This window comes from Zalophus californianus, chromosome 6, assembly GCF_009762305.2.
Source record: "Zalophus californianus isolate mZalCal1 chromosome 6, mZalCal1.pri.v2, whole genome shotgun sequence".
Taxonomy (NCBI): Eukaryota; Metazoa; Chordata; class Mammalia; order Carnivora; family Otariidae; genus Zalophus; species Zalophus californianus.
In genome coordinates, this window is record NC_045600.1 from 50,342,360 (window position 1) to 50,360,786 (window position 18,427).

Consider the following 18,427-nt stretch of genomic DNA (forward strand, 5'->3'; position numbering starts at 1 on the left):
TTGTTTGTCTGATTATTGATTATTATCTGTCTCATCCCATTAGAATAAGCTTTTGAAACAAATCAAATGCTCAACAAAAGTAGCTTGGTTAGATGATTCCATTGCATCCACATATTGGCATTATTGTTCAGTCATTAAGAATGCTGCCAAAGGGGTGCCTGGGTGGCTCAGTCGTTAAACGTCTGCCTTAGGCTCGGGTCATGATCCCAGGGTCCTGGGATCGAGCCCCACATCAGGCTCCCTGCTCCAAGGGAAGCCTGCTTCTCCCTCTCCCACTCCCCCTGCTTGTGTTCCCTCTTTGGCTGTCTCTCTCCCTCAAATAAATAAATAAAATCTTAAAAAAAATATAAAGGGGCACCTGGGTGGTTCAGTAGGTTAAGTGTCCAACTCTTGATTTCAGCTCAGGTAATGATCTCAGGGTCCTGGGATCGGCCCCATGTGGGGCTCTGCCCTCAACGCGGAGTCTGTGTGAGATTCTCTCTCTCCTTCTCCTTCCCCTTCTGCCCCTCCCCTCATTTGCGCTCCTGCTCTCTTTCTCCCTCTCTCTTAAATAAATAAAATGAACAAATAAATAAAATATTTTAAAAAGTGCTTCTAAAAATGATCACTTATTGCCAAGAAAAGATGTCACTCTATATTGAATGAGAAAGAAAGGATACGAAACAGGTAAATACATGAATCATTCAAAATATGTATCTGTAACAATTATCCCTTTTCCAAAGCCTAACCAAGAAATTTATTGTTTCAGGGCATGTTAGGATATAGGCTCTTTTCAGAGTTTTTCATTAGGAAGATAATTTTTTTATTAGCATATTTAGCAACATTTTTAAGCAATATTTGAGCATGTCAAAAAATGGGCATTTGCACTAAATATGCAGCATTATGCATGAAGGGGTTATAGAATTAAGTTTGGTAAGGTCAGACCACACTTTTTAAAAATAAAATAGTATGGAAGAGAAAGGAATAGAATAGAATAGAAGAATAGAATAGAACATCTCAAAAAGTTTGGTGCAAAGGGTGATTGTATTATGAATAAAAATGTGTTTTGGATGTGTGTATGTGTACTGAGTCAGGATAAAAATATATTTATTGTGGTGGGTTGAGGTAAATAAATGGCAAGAAAAGGAAGTTTGAAAACTGCTGCTGTTAAGTGAGTTTTACTCAAGGGTGTGGTAGATGGGAAAAAGAAGAAAATTCCCCTCTTCTGGTTACAGGAGAGTAAGAAAAAGAGAGGGGAAGGGAAATACGAGAGGTTTCCTCTATCCCAGGCTTTTGCGAAGTAGAGGGGTATTGTCAGATACATGGAACACAGAGGACGGAGCTACCTCTGCTTCTGCTCTGTTCCAGGAGATTCTAGGCTTCCCACTGGTATCTGGGAGTGGCTGCATCAAAGTGAACTTGGAACAGGAGAACTTCAAATCTAGTTTTCCTGGTTCTCTCTGGTTTCCTGAGAAAGGGCATGATCACTTACATTTTAACAAGAACTACTCCATTTAGCTCTCATGATTACTCTCCTGAGTAACACATGCACTACTGAGGTAGGTTGATTTGTCCAAGCTAGGAAAGTGTGATTCCATAAAGATTTAGAAGAAAACTTCCGAAAGGCAAGGATCTGGATAGCAGCTCCAAAGGGCTTGGCCAAAGAGTTTCATTCAGACTCTTGCCCAAGAGACAAGTGTGAGCTCCTGTATTTGGTTCTTATGGCTGCTGCTAACAAAGTACCACATACTGGGTGGCTTATAACAACAGAAATTTATTCTCTTAACACTTTTTGAAGCTAGAAGTCCAAAATCAAGGTGTCAGCAGGGCCATGCTCTCTCTGAAGGTACCAGGAGAGAATCTCTTCCTTGCCTTCCTCTTAGCCCTTGGTATTGCCAGCAATCCTCCACCTTCCTCAACTTGTAGATGCCTCACTCTGGTCTCTGCCTCTGTTGTTGCATGGTATTCTCTGTGTGTGTCTGTTTCTGTGCCTTCTCCTCTTCAAAGGACATCAGTCAGATTAAGGACCCACCCTACTTCAGGATAAACTCATCTTAACTAATAACATCTGTTACAACCCTACTTTCAAATGAGGTCAAGGTCTGGGATTCTGAGAAGACAAGAATTTGGGGGGACACTATCTAACCTGGTACAGCTCCCTGTGCCCCTTCCCTTCTTCCCTCCTCTATCTTGTTGTATTCTTCCTGGTTAACCCTCAGACTACTTAGCCACATGTTTGGCTGGTCTTATTTTCTTTGCCAGTTTGGTGGCATGCTGGGATACTTGCCTATTCAATCTCCTAATTACCACATCCCTACCCACAGGTTTTTTTTTTTTTTTCCCTCCCTCCTACAAGGCACCTGTCATGAATTACCCCTGGGAACCCCCAACCCTCCACTTCTTTGGATCTGCTCCCAAACTTCGAACTTGGATGATGTTTTGCTTCCTTGAGCCACCCATAATGGACAGGACCTAGTCCTACCCCCTTACTGACTTTTTATAGAGAATTGGGCTGTATAGCTATAACTAATATTTTGAAATATTATCTTATATTCAACTTGTTTCTGATTTCCTGTAATTCTTGCTGCTCTAAGTTTCTACATTTATCGAAGCTGAGCATACCTTCAGGGAAAGGGCAGAAACCAGGGAAAAAAGAAGTGTCAGGCATTCGAAAGAAAAAAGGTTTTTTTTTGGGAAGACCTAGGCTTTAAATTATTAAGCTCTAGCTTGGAGAATTGAGACCACAGTAGTTTTCCTATAAAGCAGAAAGTAAGAAGAATACAAGATTCAAATGACTTTCATTTTTCCCTTTGCAAGGATGGTCAACTTCCCTCTGACTTGATAGGGGGCTATGGCCAGGGAGAATAGAAGAGCCTAGAGAGAGGAAGGAAAAAGAGATGGTAAGTTGGAAGATAGGGATATGCATGTTCCTGAGGGGGACTTCCCTGTCCTCTCTTGTGAATGAAAGGGAGTAGTGACCTTCATATAGTTTAGGAATTCCATGGTATAGAAAGCTTATTTTTTGAGTCTTGCCTTAACTCTTGGATGAAAATGCCTCAGAGTGCAAATCAGGGAATCTACAAAGGAGTATAAAGCTCAACATGGTATATTCAGGTAAAGAAAGAATGAAGAATAATACCATATGGTTTCCCAATGTATATGGTGTAGAGGAGATCCAGACTTTTCTGGTGGCCCCAAAGAAGAATGAGAAAGTTCTTCAATGACAAGAAGTCTGTGAGAAGCCTGAGGTCGGAATGAATCAGGAGCTGTGTCCTTATCACTGAAAGCCACTGGGTGAAGATGTGAGCAATGAGTGTAGTAGGGTAAGTGGCAGACTCTCAAAGATCAAATGGAAGTCTAACAATGTTGGATGAAAGAAGATACTTCTCTCTAATATAAGAACAAAACACGAACCAACCATTCATGGGGTGAGGACAAAGAGAAGTGTGAGAGAAACCCTGAAAAATTAGGTAATTAGATAAAAGGTGCTAAATTAAAAAAAAAATTTTTTTAGAGAGAGAAAGCACGCGTATGCGAGCACGAGTGGGGGAGGGGTGGGGCAGAGGGGGAGAGGGAATCCCAAGCAGGCTCCACACCCAGCACAGAGCCCAATGTGGGGCTTGATCCCTCAACTCTGAGATCATGACCTGAGCTGAAATCAAGAGTTGGACTCTCAGCTGACTGAGCCATCCAGGTGCCCCAAAAGATGCTAAATTTTAAACCAAGAAGAGCCTGTGCTTCCTTGAGTTTTTCCAACCACTAGCTGATATGAGTAGCTTGTTAACAGATCAAGTTTAATTATAATGTTTAAAGTTTATGTTATGTTATGGCATATTATATTAATTGTATCAGTGTTGTGATGCTAAATTTTGAACCCACTATCTGATACAGCCCAAATTTCCTTTCCTTTATTTCCTATTACATGTACATCTATAAATTGCTCCAAGTATAGAATCAAGGGGAAAGTTTTAGTTCAACTCCCTTCTAGTCCTTTTTATCTTATCTGCGGCTTAATCAAATCACTTCCTTGTCAGAAACAGTGGGCTTCTTTATATTTCCACCACAAAATTGCTAATCCAAATTTGATGTTGATCTTTAATCTAGTCTACTGGTGACCTAGAAGTGTAAGCATTGCTTCATACCAATCTGTTTTTAAAAGATAGTAAACCAAAAAAAATGATAAGCAGAAACTTCTCTGTGTTAATATTTAAGCTGTGGAGTTTTCCAAGGATACAACCAGAGACATGGCACTTTCAAAAATAATCTTGAGGTAGAATTGTACTCTCAAATTTTCAAGTTTTCAGAAGATATTAAGCTATTCCTAAGTACTGAAATATCAAACCATTACAGATAAACTGTAGAAAGACTTCAGAATTCAATGTGACTGGACAGAAATGGGACAGATGATCTTTGAATGAAAGCAAGTGAAGTCATGCCTTTTAGAGAAAAACACTTCCTCATACTTATAAAACTAAAGGCTCTGAGCTGTTAGCTAACCTCAAAATGGAAGTGATTCAAGGTATTGGCCCCATATACTAATGCTCTCTAACAACTAACAAATATTATCAATAAGAATATTAAGAGTAATAATATATTATTTGAGCACTATGTGTCAGGTGCTGAGCTATGTATCTTATGTGTACTACTTTATTTAAAACTATTAATAACCTCTTGCTCTTTTTGTTTTATGAAATAAGGGAAACGTCAAGGTCAAACTGAAGTCAAGAGATTCAAGTCCAAGGCAATCTGATGTCAAAGCTCAGACATTTACCTACTATGTTACACTGCCCTGAACTGAACATCTTCTACTCTGGAACAAATCTGCATCTTTTCTGTTCCTGAAATAGTGTCAGAATCAAGGGAGATGTGCCAGAATAAGAATAGATCTAGGGCAGGGCTACTAAAATTGTCAAGGCTATGGTATATGAAGGTAGGCTTTTTAAAAAAATAATTATGGGTTCAAGATGCAAACTATAGAAAACATGAGTGGTTCCCAAAATCCTGGAGGTCTAGAACTATAGACTAGCATGTCTGTCTTAAAGAAGGAGGCATATGAAAGAGAATATAATTCTTTACCAAATTTCAGAAATCTGTTATTTTTAAGCTGAAGATAGAATATCAAGACTATAAAGACCCTTGCGCCTCATGTTTTCTGCCTCTGCCTCTACTTTCCTGTGTTTGCAAGGTACTCTTCACTGGCAGCCACAATATATCTGAGACCTTAGCCCCATCATCTGGTAACAAATTACCTTGGCATCCTCTCAAAACAGTATCCATATAATCAGCCTTTCCTAGGTACCTCCTTTTTTCATTTAGACCCTGGATTTGCTACCTCTGGGGATTATCCTTTGGGTATTTTGTTACTTCCGCAAGCCATATATCTCTCCTTGACTTCTCTCAGTCCACACAATGGGGATTTGATGTGTTTTTTTATTTCTAATTTAGCAGGTGCCTTTCTCATTCCCCTTTTTGTTCTCACTAAAGCCCTGTTGAGGGACAATCCTGTTTCCCAAAATGAAATCCTTGTCTCATACTTAACATCAGTGTCTGAGTTCTGCTGTTTATGAACAAGTGCCCCTTGCCTGCCTCCTGGAGATGACCAGACCCCCGATGCTATGCTTTGTCTCCCTGATAGTAAATCATGTCTCACTGTCATCCGAAACAGTCAGTTCTAGGTGATGCTGCTTAGGTTTTTTCCTAAGCTTGCATGCTGTGAAGCTATTACTAAGTAGGAGAAAATGAAACTAGGTGGACAGGCATTTGGCTAGAGAAAACTTATCAGAACAGAAGATTCTGTACCCTAGAGGAATGTTCCATTGTAGGGTTTAATCGGACTTTATTATAATCTGGGTTAGCTTTAAAGAGAACTGGTCCATTGGGAAGTCCATTGAGGAAGTGATAGTTTGGGGTCTCACATTCATGTCTGAGCCACAGGAAAATGGAGCTTGCCTTAAGAGATTTTGGAAATATCAGAAGTAGATTTAGCAAAGGATTAAGCTGGGGGCCCATATACACAGACAACTGAGGTATGATTCAGAGTGGGTTATATGGTCCCAATAAGCTGTGATATAAACCAGGAATCAGTGATCAAAAAGAATAAAGCAAGCACAAGGAAGTATGGGGCAACAGGTTAGGGTGTACAATTTCTGAAAGTTTATCTCTATACCCCTGATGATTTCTACAATCTTGTTTGGTTTTATAAACAGACAGGGAATAGCGTATATGTGATTTAAAGGACCAGTGGGAAAAACAGGGAGTAACTATAAAAATACACAAGACCTGGTATTTGCCTTGTGGGAAGAGGCTAGGTTAGAAAGAAAGGACAGATTTACCACTGATCTTCTGACTTTGCCCTACTCAGCTGTATCTCCTGAGTTACTAGTTTTTCTTCTCTCTGTCCCACTATCTTGGGTGTATCTTGTACCAAGCCCTGATTCCCTCCATGACATTGCCTCTCTCATGTTACCTAGGTTGGAATGTCACGCTCATACTGGAAGATGGAGATAGGAATGAAAAATAAACCATAGTAAATAAAACTATAACATGTTATTAAGGTAATTAGGGTTGTCAGAGGAGAGCCCCTAAATTTTCATGGCCCCGTAATCACAAATGATTAAGTGTTCATTGCTGCTCCTGGTAGACAGAAGAATACTCTTAAGTGGGCCCTGGCAATAACACAATGTGGGATTCCTTTGGGCTCTATGCCACATCCAGATTCACAGTGCAAAATCCAAGAAGCTGGTACTCCATAAAGTTATTTACACTGCTCCTATAGGAAACTTCTCTAATTGGGCTACAGAGTGTCCTGGGTCTGATTTCACTGTAGCCTTTGGACCTGTCTTCTAGAACTCCTCTCCTCTCTGATAAACCATCTCCCTGCCAGTCCTTAAGCCTCAGCTCAGGCTCACCACCTGGAGGCCTTTAGTAGCTAATGCTAGGTGTGGCTGAATACATCATGCTGGGTTGGTCAGGGCAGATTAAAAAAATGTTGAATTTCAAGCAGAAAAAAAAAAAATACCTTGATTGGGTGAACTGGCCATTTGTTTCCGTAAGTTATCCATCCAGTATTTTCATTGGAACTAAAAAAAAAAATAAAATAAAAAAAAAATTAAATCCAGTGCAATTTTTATTCTCACTGCCATGTTAGCCAATTAATGGCTGCATGTAAAATTTGCCACCTAGCGCCCTGGGACTTTGTTTATTTATATAATACTCATAGTGTCAACAGAAGTAGTGGTGCATGTGTTGACCAATACACCCTGTGCACTATGTGTGTTTCTTAAAGGAAGGGATTCTGTTTCATATATTTTTGAATGTCTGGTATCCAGAATTAGGCCTGGCCCAGAGTAGATACACCTGGCTATTTCCTCAACTGAAATAAATTCTACAATGTCCAGGTTCTCTAACTTCTCTCCAAGCTCCAAATAGTAAATGGGTATATGGTACTTCCCTAGGCAGAGCTGGGCACAAGGAAAATAAAGGCCCTGAGTTCCTGAATCTTATGTCCTAATGTTGAAGGTTAAGGAAAACATTCTCTATTAGGGATCGTCACTTAGTCTGGATTCTTTAGTAAATGCGATACACTGAGATTCTGGGATAATAAGGTATTTCAATCTAGAGTCCTGCAAACACTCAACAAGCCTAGGATTCCATAAATAAGAGTGCCCCCCCCAAAAAAAGAGGACAGTGCCAATTCGCAGGTGAAGTGCTATTTGCAGAACACGAGCAGCTAAAATCTGGAAGTGCCTCATAGACAATACACATCGTGAGCTGCCATCGGAGAGTTGCAGTTTACTATCCCTTTAAGCTGCTGTGCTGTACTATGCAGTAATTATTTACTTTTAAAAGACAGATCTTCAGAAACTTAAGACAATTTCTACCCCCCACCCTCCCTACACAAATGACTAGTGAACGCCATTCTCTTCAGAAATGCCACACACTGAGTTTTACTTCTAAAATGATACTTAATTCCATCCATGACAGTGGCATTTCATAAAGAAGGGGTCCTCAACAGTATGTGAGGCATCCATCGGGACCCTCTCAACATTCTTGGTTCCTCCTACCTTGGAAACCCAGAGGGTAAGCACTAGGTCACACCCTATAAAGATAATATACATAATCATTTAGTTGAGTTAAAGGACCTTGGTGGAAACAATGGGGACTATTCATTTTCTAGTGCTTGGAGTTCCCTCCCCACAGCAGAAGTAGGAGGGACAGAGGGAAATGCAGTATATTATGCTAATCTATTATGGGAACAGATAAATGAATACTATGCTCCAGATTCTCTCCATAGCAATTACTTTTGTTACACATGTATAAATGCACGTTTTAGCTATTTTAATCACTTCCTTATCCATATGCTGTTTGAATAGTGAAGAATATATTCAAGAAAGTGAATTGCACGCAGGAAGCACTAATTACTGTGGTTATAAAAACAAACCACAAACTACAACTATATTCCCTATCAAAATTTGGTTAAGTATTTCTACTCGCTCCAGTGTAAATTAAAGATGCCTCGAATTTTCTAATCCTTTTGTAAGTATGAATTTCTTAACCCCAATATCAGAGCTAGCTAGCTCTGCCCCAATGAGTGTCTTTCACAAAAGAGAAAAGATTTTCAAAGCAGCTAACTTTAGTTTGAGACGTTGTATATTAAATAAACTAAGCTCTGAACTCCCATCTCCCCTAGAGAGGAGAGACACTTCATTGCCACGATGACATTTCCATTTAAAAGGACGGAAATGGGGGAAGAAACGAAGCCACTTGCAAGTGCTGTGGCCTGTTCTGCCCTCTAGTCAAGCGGAACGGGTCCCGGAAGACCTTGGGCGACGGAGAAGAGATAGTGTGCTGTAGTTACCCTGGTCTAGGGTGGTAGCCGGCCCTTCCGCGTGCAAGCGCAAACGGCGGCATCAGGCATAATAACGGTGGTCGGCCGCCGCGGAGCTCCCAGAGAGTCCGGGGAGGGCCTCGGCGGGGAAAGCTGGAGGCCGGATGCCGCCGGCCTCGCGGAGCCTCTCGCCGCTGTCCATACTGATGAGCTCCTCGGCTGACACAAGCAGGCAGAGCGAAGGCGGAGAAGGGGAGGCAGAGGAGGCGCGGAGGCAGGCGGCTGAGCTGCGCACCCGGCTTTGACGTCGCCCAGCTGCGGCTAGCAGCTCGCGCTCTCAGCACGTAGCGCACAACGTGACCACACACAGCCTACCCCTCTGGCAGCCAGGCAGCCCGTCCGCCCGCTCTCGGCTTCGCCCTCCTCCTCCACCTCCTCCTCTCGCCTCCGCGGCGCGCACCCCCGCGCACACCCAGGGATTCCGGCGGGCGTCGAGCCCTGGGCGCTCCGCCGCTCGGCCCGGCACCTCTGCCGCAGCTGGGGCCCGACCGGCGGCCACGCAGCCGGGTGTCCTCCTCAGGCGGCCGCTCCCGCGTTCACCTCTGGATGCCAGCACTACGTTAGCCCAGGCGGGGAACCCCTTCAGCGGCTCCCTGCTCTAAACTCCCGCCTGTCCCGACCGCCCCCACCCCTCCACCTGGCGGGGGCGGCGCGGAAACGAAGAGGACGCGCGAGGTGCCGGTGGGCACGCGTAGACGTGTGTGCGGATCCGGTCTCTGCTTGGCATTCTCCCTCTTTCGCAAGTGGTGGTGCCTGGACTCTGCTTTCGGCTCCTGGAATTGGTGCGGCCGCCCGGAGCCCCCTCTTCGCTGGCAGGGCGCTAAAGGCTATTTTGGAGAACGGTGGTGGTGGTGGTGGTGGTGGCGGCGGCGGCGGCGGCGGCGGCGGCTGAGGCTGGTGCCCGAGAGAGCTCCAGACGCACACTCTGCTCCTCGTCGGTCCCTCTCCTCCTCCCCACTCCTCCCATCCCTTCCTCCCCACCCCCGTCCCCTTAGCCCCACTCCTCCTCTTCCTCCTCCTCTTCCTCCTCTCCCCGCTCGGCGATGCGAGCCTGTATCGTGTAACAGGATTGGCGTTGCAATGGCAACTGATGGAATGGGGGAAGGCAAGACAGCAGGGCTGGGGGCTCCGGACTGCGGGCGGGCGGGCCGCTGCCGCCGCTTGACGCTGCTCCGGGGACCTTCGCGAGTTACTTTGTAAAGGCGAACCCAGGCAAGGAAGCCCCTGCTCAGTGCCCCGAGTCAGAGGCCACTTCCTGCTCCGTGGCTGCGCGCGTCAGGCTCGCACCGCTCGGCACCCCCGGCCCCTGGCCCGCGCCCGCTGGCAGCCCAGCGCGCCGCCGCCGCCGTCGCTGCGGAGACTCGAGCTAGCTCCCCTGAAGAACACTTCGCCTCACGGCCCCCTTCCCAGCACGCCCCCTGCTCCTCCCCGGCGTCTGCGATTTTCCCAGGCGCCCGGTGTGAGTGCGGCGTGCGTGTGAGTGTGTGTCAGGGTACCGTGTTGTGTGTGTGTGTGTGTGTGTGTGTGTGTGTGTGTATGAGTGTGGGGTGTGCGGGGCTCCTGCGCTCCGCTCACGGCCGCTGCCGGGGAAGGACGGACGGACGGCGCTTTCTTCGGCGAGCGGTTCCCGGGTACCTCGGCTCGGCCCGGGCGCGACTGGAGCGCGCTCGGCTAGCCGCCGGCCTCCGGAAGGTCCCGCCGCGTCCCCCCTGGGCTGGATATGTTCATGTTCACGTGAAGATGGATTTAGTGTACGGTCTCGTGTGGCTGCTGACAGTCCTCCTGGAGGGGATCTCCGGCCAAGGAGTATACGGTGAGTGGAATCGCGACGCTATCGTGACCTTGTGATTCTTAGTTAAGATAGGCTGGCGAGCGAAAATGCACGACTCGCACCGTTCCGGGGCCCCTCCCGGCGTGGTATTTGATTTACACTTCATCACGTTATTGGGAGCGGTAAGGAGGCAGCGAGCGCGCTGCGGATTGGGCTGCGAGCCGCTCCCCCAGCGCCTCGGCTGGGGCTGGGAGTTGGGTCGAGCCGGCAACATTGCACTCTTGCGAACGAGTGGCTTTGCACTTGATTTATCCCCTCTGGGGAGCGGAGCTCTAGCAGTCTTTGATTTAATAATGATTTGGCTCCTTGCATTGCCGCTGTGTCGGTGCCGCGGTTTCCCCTGAAGGGAAGCTTCGAATGTGACCCCAGTGAGCTTCCCATCCGTCTCCGTCTCCCGCCTCCTCCTCCTCTCCACCTTTTCCTTTTTTTTTTTTTGGTGAATGTCTCTGTGACTTGATTTTCCGGCTCAGGAAGTGGGGTGACAGTTGAGTTGCGTCCTGCACCAGCGTTGCCATGAATACTGACTTGGGGAGGGGAAAATAGCAGGCAAGATTCCCGGTGCCAGACACAATTAAGGGACATGCTTATGTGAATGGATGAGCAAATGCATGAATGAACGGATGGCGAAGTCCGCGCGTCTCGGCTCCGGGGCAGGACACCGGCTCGCTGCAACAGGAACACAACCTCAGTTCTCTGGAAAACCCAGTCTGGGCGGGTTGGGACCGAGAGAAGGGCGAGCTTGTTAATTTGGAGATTTTTAAGTCCTCAAGAGCAGTCCCAGGTTCCTTTGCCTGTCAGCAGTTGGCACCCTTGGCTTCCGGAATGAAAGATACACTCACACACACACCCAGGCCCTGTGTGAAATGTGCGTCTTTTCCTGGGACAAGCAGGCAGTGCCACAAAGGGAACATAACTTTTGTGATCTCAAAGGTATGGTAGGGAGGTTAGGAGAACAGCTCTTGAGAGTACAGCAGGCCAAGACTTCCCCACAAGTCCCCTAGGGTCCATGTGTGCTGGAAATCAACCTCCTGCCTTTGGTATCTATCGCTTTGGGGTTTGGACCCCAGCACTGCAGTGCTAGGTCAATGGCTGTCCTGGGGCAAAGGGCATGAGTGTTTGTGGAAATGTCAGAGCTCTCCCTGCAGACCCTAGAACTTACTGCAAGAGGGTGTGGGTGCAGGGGGACCTTGAATACTCAAACTCTCTGGGAATGTGGAGTGTGACCTGGGCAGCTGCTTGGGAAAGGATGTGGGAGATCTGAAGGGAGCCTTTACTGTCTCCACTGTGTTCTTCCTGGGCTGAGCAGTGGGTGGGGGTGGTCCGGAGGGTGTCTGGAGTGGGGCGCTCCATCTGCCACTCCCCTTTCCTGTCTTCCTAGTTCCCTTTTTGGCATGGGCCAGGAAAATTTCACTTTCTCCCACTTATACACATTTTAATTTCCTGTCCCTACCCAACCCCTCTTTCCCAAATGAAAGAGAACTTGCCTGATGGTGGTCGTGGTGGTGGTGGTGGTATGTGTGTATAAGAGAGATGTTGAGACTCCAGGTGGATCTTATTGCTTGGCTGACAGCAGGAGGTGGGGCATTGAGGAAGGCAGGAATTCATTTACTGCTCTTTTGACTTCTGCTGGACTCTGATATCCCTGAGCATCTGAGAGTGGCTACGATTCTAGGGATGGAGGAATGCTGGAGATTGAGCCTTTTCGAGGAGCTATTCTTTAGTGTGGGGGAGTCTGGATTCCTTTTATCCCATGTCTAAGTCTTTTCTCTTCCATTTGTTCTGACCATCCCAGCTAAAAGCATTAAAAAAAAAAAAAAAAAACCACGAACTGTGTGTGTGTGTGTGTGTGTGTGTGTGTGTGTGTGTGTGTGTGTGTGTGTGTGTAGGAGATAATGAGAAGTTAGAAAGATTGGGGGAGAGAACGTGCTAGAACTGTCTGGATTAGAAAGGCATGGTACCAGTTTCCTGTCACTTTTTGTCATTCAGATTATTGTCCTGGCAAGTTTCATGTTGGGCAGGGGAAAAGGGTAAGATCTAGGAGTGGAGATAAGTAGAAAACATTTGCATTGAGATAATGTCCATGTTGCTTAACAACAAAGGGGGAGGCAGTTCTGCTACTGAACTGATCATTGTGATGAAAGTGGTGGCTTTTTTTTTCTCTGTTTTCTAATATTGATGTGGATATTAGGCATTGGAGTAGAATGGGTTTTGTGTGAAAATTAATCAGCATCCCTGGTCTTTATAAATGCCACAGCTATTAGGTGGGTGAACAAATATATTTATGTGTTACTTTTTAAATATGTCTTAGCACAAGTTAGGTTCTCACAGTGGGAACCTCTAACCTTCAGCATCAGCGTCACCTGGAAACTTGTTAGAAATGCAAATTTTCAACCCTCCCCCCCACCAGACTTTCTAAATCAGAAATTCTCAGTGTGGGACCCAGCAATGACTGCGAGGCTTGCTGAAGTCTGAGAACCACCAGTATGAACTTCAAATTCCATTGCTTTGACTTTGTAAATCATGACCTTTCTTAATCTAAAGTAGTTTGAATTTTATTTGTGAAAGTGTTTGTAGTGAAGAGAACAGTTTATTTTTATTTAGGTATAAAATATTGATCAATTGTGAAAAGGACATAGAAGAGTTAGTGTAAGGTTATAGATGTGTTTTGAACATTTTACATGAAGAGCCTTGAAAATAATAAATAAATAAATAAAACAGGGCAATTATAAACAGAGTTTAAAGACCTACATAGGAACTTTGCTACCATAAAAATCTGTATCCCTTTATCCCTTTGTATTTGCTAATGTAAAACCATTCATGTCACACACAAAGTATTATTTCTTAATATTGTCTTCTGGAAGCCAGGTTAAAGAAAAAGTAAAAATTATATGTAATTCAAGCAAAATTATATCATTGTAGCCTCAAATTAACTTCATGGTTTAGTAATTCAATTTCTTTTTTTTTTTTTTGTAACAGAATATTTGTTTTAAGGCACAGATGATAATTGTTTTGAGTTACTGTAATCTTTCTCTTGTGCTCAGCTTGGCACCATGTGCAGTACTTATGTGTAAAAGTTTATGCTATAGACCTACGAATTTATTGTCATTTATCTAGGGACATTGCTTAGCAAACTAACTGCACAATGGCTGAGATTTGCATATATGTGACGTTTGGGTAACGGAGATTATCCTCCAATTTATGCCTGTCTACCCTACCCTCCACCAATAATTCTGATGTCATTTTTAAAAAGGCACTTAAAAACTGACATTTTTCCTGTTTATTTCTTAAATACTCTGTATCAGAAATGGCATTACAGTGATATAAATTGTTTGAAAACACTTCTGAAAGGAAGATTGCAGAAAAAGAATTCTTTGTAATAGAGCAGCATCAGAAAATTTGATGTGGACTTCCTAAAACAACTGTTAACTATTTTGATGGATAATAGTCATTTGGAGATATCTGTATTTGTGTAGTTTTTGAAGTCCATTTTTCTTGAGTTATAGATTCTACTTTCTTGACTTTTAGAAAGTTATTTGCATTGAGAATTTTTCCTCAGAATACTCTTGGGATTTTAGTGTTTTGTTTTAATTTTAATTTTACTTACACTGAAAACCAAAGTCATTAAATGAACAATGAAATGGTATCCATTTTTGGCATTATTTTGTTGGACTTGCCTTGTATTAGGTTTAGGATAACTGATTAAACATAGCATCAAGGGTCATGATAAACCTTAGCTATGTGTATACTTAACTGAAATACCTAAAGTCAAGTGATCTAAAGCATTTTCCTAGTTTTAAAAGTTTTCTTTGTAAGTTATTCTGCATCATAAATTGGGCTGTTTAACTATGTTTTCTTTTCTTTTTGTTTTAAAGATTTTATATATTTAGCAGAATTGGGGAGAGGAGCCGAGGGAGAGAGGTGAGAGAGAGAGAATCTGAGGTAGACTTTGTGCTGAGCTCGGAGCGGGACATGAGGCTCTATCTCATGACCCTGAGATCCTGACCTGAGTCGAAATCAAGAGTCAGATGCTTAACCTACTGAGCCACCCAGGCACTCCCAAACTGTGTTTCTAGAGATCCTGTTGGTAAGGCATCATATTGAGAATCGTATCTCCCATAAACTTCTCAGTTGTTTTGCTAAAAAAGAAAAAGATAGCTCTGTTGCTACACACTGTATTTTTACTTCTGACCCATCATGCCCTTAATTTCCAGGGAGGCTCATGAAAGATTATAAATGCATTAGCACAAGACAAATCTACAAATGAAAAACAAAAGTCTAAGTCTGAGTAGTTTTTAATGGGAGCTAAATCAGCCAATGACTAGGTATCCTGAAATGGTTAATGCACCCTTTATAAATAGCTCCCAGGATGTGCTGGAAGCAATAAATAGATAAGTTTATCCAACATACTGTATTCACTCAATTCCAGTAATATGAATTAATATATAATTTAGGAATGACACCCCAGGCAGTAGCTGTATAGAAAAGAGTTGGTGGAATTGAGAATCAGGGAATAAGGGGAAAGGAAGGGTCTGGAAGTTATTTCAGACAGTGGGTTGAATCTGAATGGACAGATTTACCCAAAGGATAAGGTTGCTCTGGAATGTCTGTTGACCATTACATCCAGTCCCAGGATATTGCCATCCTCATGGCAGAGTTATCCCAAGTGCATTGAATTGTGATTTTTGTCCAGTTTGAGTGTGGAGAGACCCTGTTATATCATATACTGCTTTTGACTGAACACATATTTAGGGTGTCAGCCTGGGAAGCCCGGGAAGAGAGGGGGATATGACTTTAATAAGTGTTGCTGAAAAAAAAAATCAATCTAAAGCTCTACCACGTATAGTCAGCTCTTTTTTGTCTTCCCATTCCTCACCCCACTGTCTCTACATGCTCATACACATTCACAGACTACTATTGTCACATCAGCACCTTGGCCACCATCATGAGGAAAAGTGAGCTGTCCTTTGTTATCGGGATTATTTTTGTCCATTCAGAGTCATCCTTGTGGCCATGTTACTGAGAATTCGCATGCAAAATGGGCAGATTATTTTATATGGTATTACTTGCTCATGTCTTATAAATCCCTAGAAAAGTCCTTAAGTGGGCTATTAAGTATTTTAGACTGGGCAGGTTGTACATCAAGCCTAAGGAATCATTTTCTAGAGAATACATCAGAAAGGATTCCAGGGTTCAGATAATTAAGAATCAGAGGTAAACATTTAGAGGTGAAGTACTGGTGAATAGATGTCACAAAAGAAATCCAAGGAAGACATTTTTCATGATCTTGATTTCTTGGCTTGATTTTATTGTCTCTAGTTCTGACTCTTCCTATTGATACTGTAGAATTATTTTGGTTTTTGTTTTATAAGGTGAACCATCTTAAATCTTTGAGAAGCAGGGTACAAGCGAACTTTTCTGAAAAAACATGCTCTGTATTCTTTTAAAACTTACTGTTTTGATGTGATTGTGGTAGGACTCATGGAGATGGGACTTACCAGCATGAGACTTATGAGTTCGGTTTATGTCTTTTTAAGACAGTGTTAGGAACTGTGGTCCTGGGTTGCTTTCCAGCTGTAGAGGTGATTCGTCATTCACATTATTTGGCCTGGTGCTCGTGCTTTGGGAAGAGTCTTGAAAGAGTTGATTTTAAGCCTTGTAACCTACAAAGGCAAAGGCAAATAGCAAATATAACCACCTGGTCCTGGTATTGAGGCTGGTGCTCTTTAGCAGCTGCAGTAAACTAAGGGTATGTGCTATCAGGTCTGAGCTAAATTGGAGCATGTCTTATGCTCCTTTTTGGCTATTTTGGAAAGACAAGAAAAGTATTACATTGAGTGCATTTCAAGTATGAATAGGGTGAACATTTTCAGCTTCGTTGTAATTGCTGTTCACTGAACAGTACCACAAATGAAATTTCATTTCTTTGTCTCAGTGAGTGTCAGTGTAAATATACTACTTACAGCAGACTGAAGAAATGATTGCATTCATAGAAAACTGTATCCTGTTTTTATTTTCAAATCCAATTAATAAATTTTGGGCCTATGCAATCATAAAAGTTCTAAGTGAGAAGAGACTTTAAGATGTCATTGAATCTTCCCACTAATTTAAGATACGATACGACAGTCAAATGGTGGTTGTATGTTGCTGTGAGATTTCTTTAGAGTCCCTCACGCTCCATTATTGGGGCATGCACTTATTTTCCATTTTATACAATACAGTTCCATTTCTTTCTTAACTCTACCACCTTGTACTGATCCCAGTTAAGCTCTTTGTATTATTAGTTTCTTACTACTTTTCCAAGATAGTATGCCTTTTCTAATCTTGGTTTTAAAACACTTTATTTCCTTTTCTGTTGATATCATTGGTTGAATTCAATAAGAAGATGATTTTCACTTCATCATCCAAATCGTGCATTCCTTGCTGGTTTATAATCACAGAAATGGATTTCAAATATTAGGAACGTGTTTTTGGTCTATTACACATTTAACTATAAATATATTAATTAAATACATATTATTAGGTAGGAGCAAGGGAACTGGAAATTATGATGTAACTTATTCTTTTTGTCTTTTACTGTGCTACCTCCATAACTTTTCATAAAAATAAGAGACATCAGTTTCTTACTGTTCCCACTCAAAGCTATACTAAAGATTGCTGTGTGCTTGACAGATGGGGTCAAGCATGTGACATGTTACCATATCTACAAGCAGCATATTTTTTGTCTTATTTTGTGCAATGAGAATGGGAGGGATAAAAATAATTGAATGATTCTGTGGAAAGGGAAACATGTCTTTCTGAAAGAGGAAAGGTTGGTTCATAGCCAGGCCTCCCAGAGTCCTAAAGGACAGCACAAAAGCCAGCTGAGAGCTCAAAGAGGTAAGTAGAAAATAGGATGTCAGCCTGAAAATGCTGTTAGAAAACTGTATCTGCCCTTTAAGTAATGGTGAAAGCAAAATCATTTTTTTCTAAAGTAATCAGAACTTCTGTTCAAACAGAAGAAATAAAATGCTTGCTATTTGACAGAAGAACGTCCAGGGTGATTTTTCTGATCTGAAAGGGAAAGATGAGGAACTCTTAAATAGAGCCTGCAGTCCCTGTGGACCAGATTATCCTGCCTGCTAATTAATTGTATGACTCAGGTACATAAGGAGAGAGAGTCACAGATTAAGCATCAGGGCATTCTATTTGTTATTCTGAGTAGACCTGGATACTGAGTCCATACCTTGCCTCAGGTAGATTTCCTCCTGAAGAGGAGGAGGCTCCTGTGTGTATCCTGAAAAGGATAGAAAATCTGAGGAAGGTATGCAACTTCTCAGAGACTATGGCCAGTGGGAATTCTGCACAGATTATGGGCAGATGTCAGGTAAGTTCTGGAAATTCAGTCAACATATTAATGTGTAACTGCTGTGGATAACACATATAGCTGTGTAGAGATAAAGCTAAATGGAAAACAAAGTAAGACTATGAGAAATATATGTTTGTTCCTAAACAAGAGAGAGCAATTACAGTGGGTGTCATGGTTTGAGGAAACTTGAAAAAGCTGATACGTGGTAAGTTGAGCCTTGAAAGTGGGTTGGCATAATACAGGTAACAAAGAAGAAAGGACACTGGTACAGCATGGATCCCAGCTGGAGGAATGGTGGTGCAGAAAGAAAAATAACTCTAGAATGTATATCTAAGAAAGCCTAAGCTATTTCTCCAAAGTATGCCCCAACTAGAAAGATGTTATC

General features: G+C 43.1%; 1 protein-coding gene and 1 pseudogene across 2 annotated transcripts in view; one reads left to right on the top strand and one right to left on the bottom strand.

Moving 5' to 3' along the window:
- LOC113909386 overlaps window positions 1-8,975 on the bottom strand; it is a 30,331-nt pseudogene extending 21,356 nt beyond the window's left edge.
- Window positions 8,871-18,427, top strand: part of MDGA2 (MAM domain containing glycosylphosphatidylinositol anchor 2) — an 805,991-nt gene continuing 796,434 nt past the window's right edge. Inside the window, exon 1 of one of the 2 annotated variants that reach the window (XM_027570414.2) lies at window positions 8,871-10,679. In XM_027570414.2, coding sequence (XP_027426215.1) covers window positions 10,403-10,679 — 277 coding nt within the window. In that variant the 5' untranslated portion in view covers window positions 8,871-10,402. The remainder of the gene's footprint in view (window positions 10,680-18,427) is intronic. The other variant, XM_027570415.2, reaches the window with a different exon arrangement.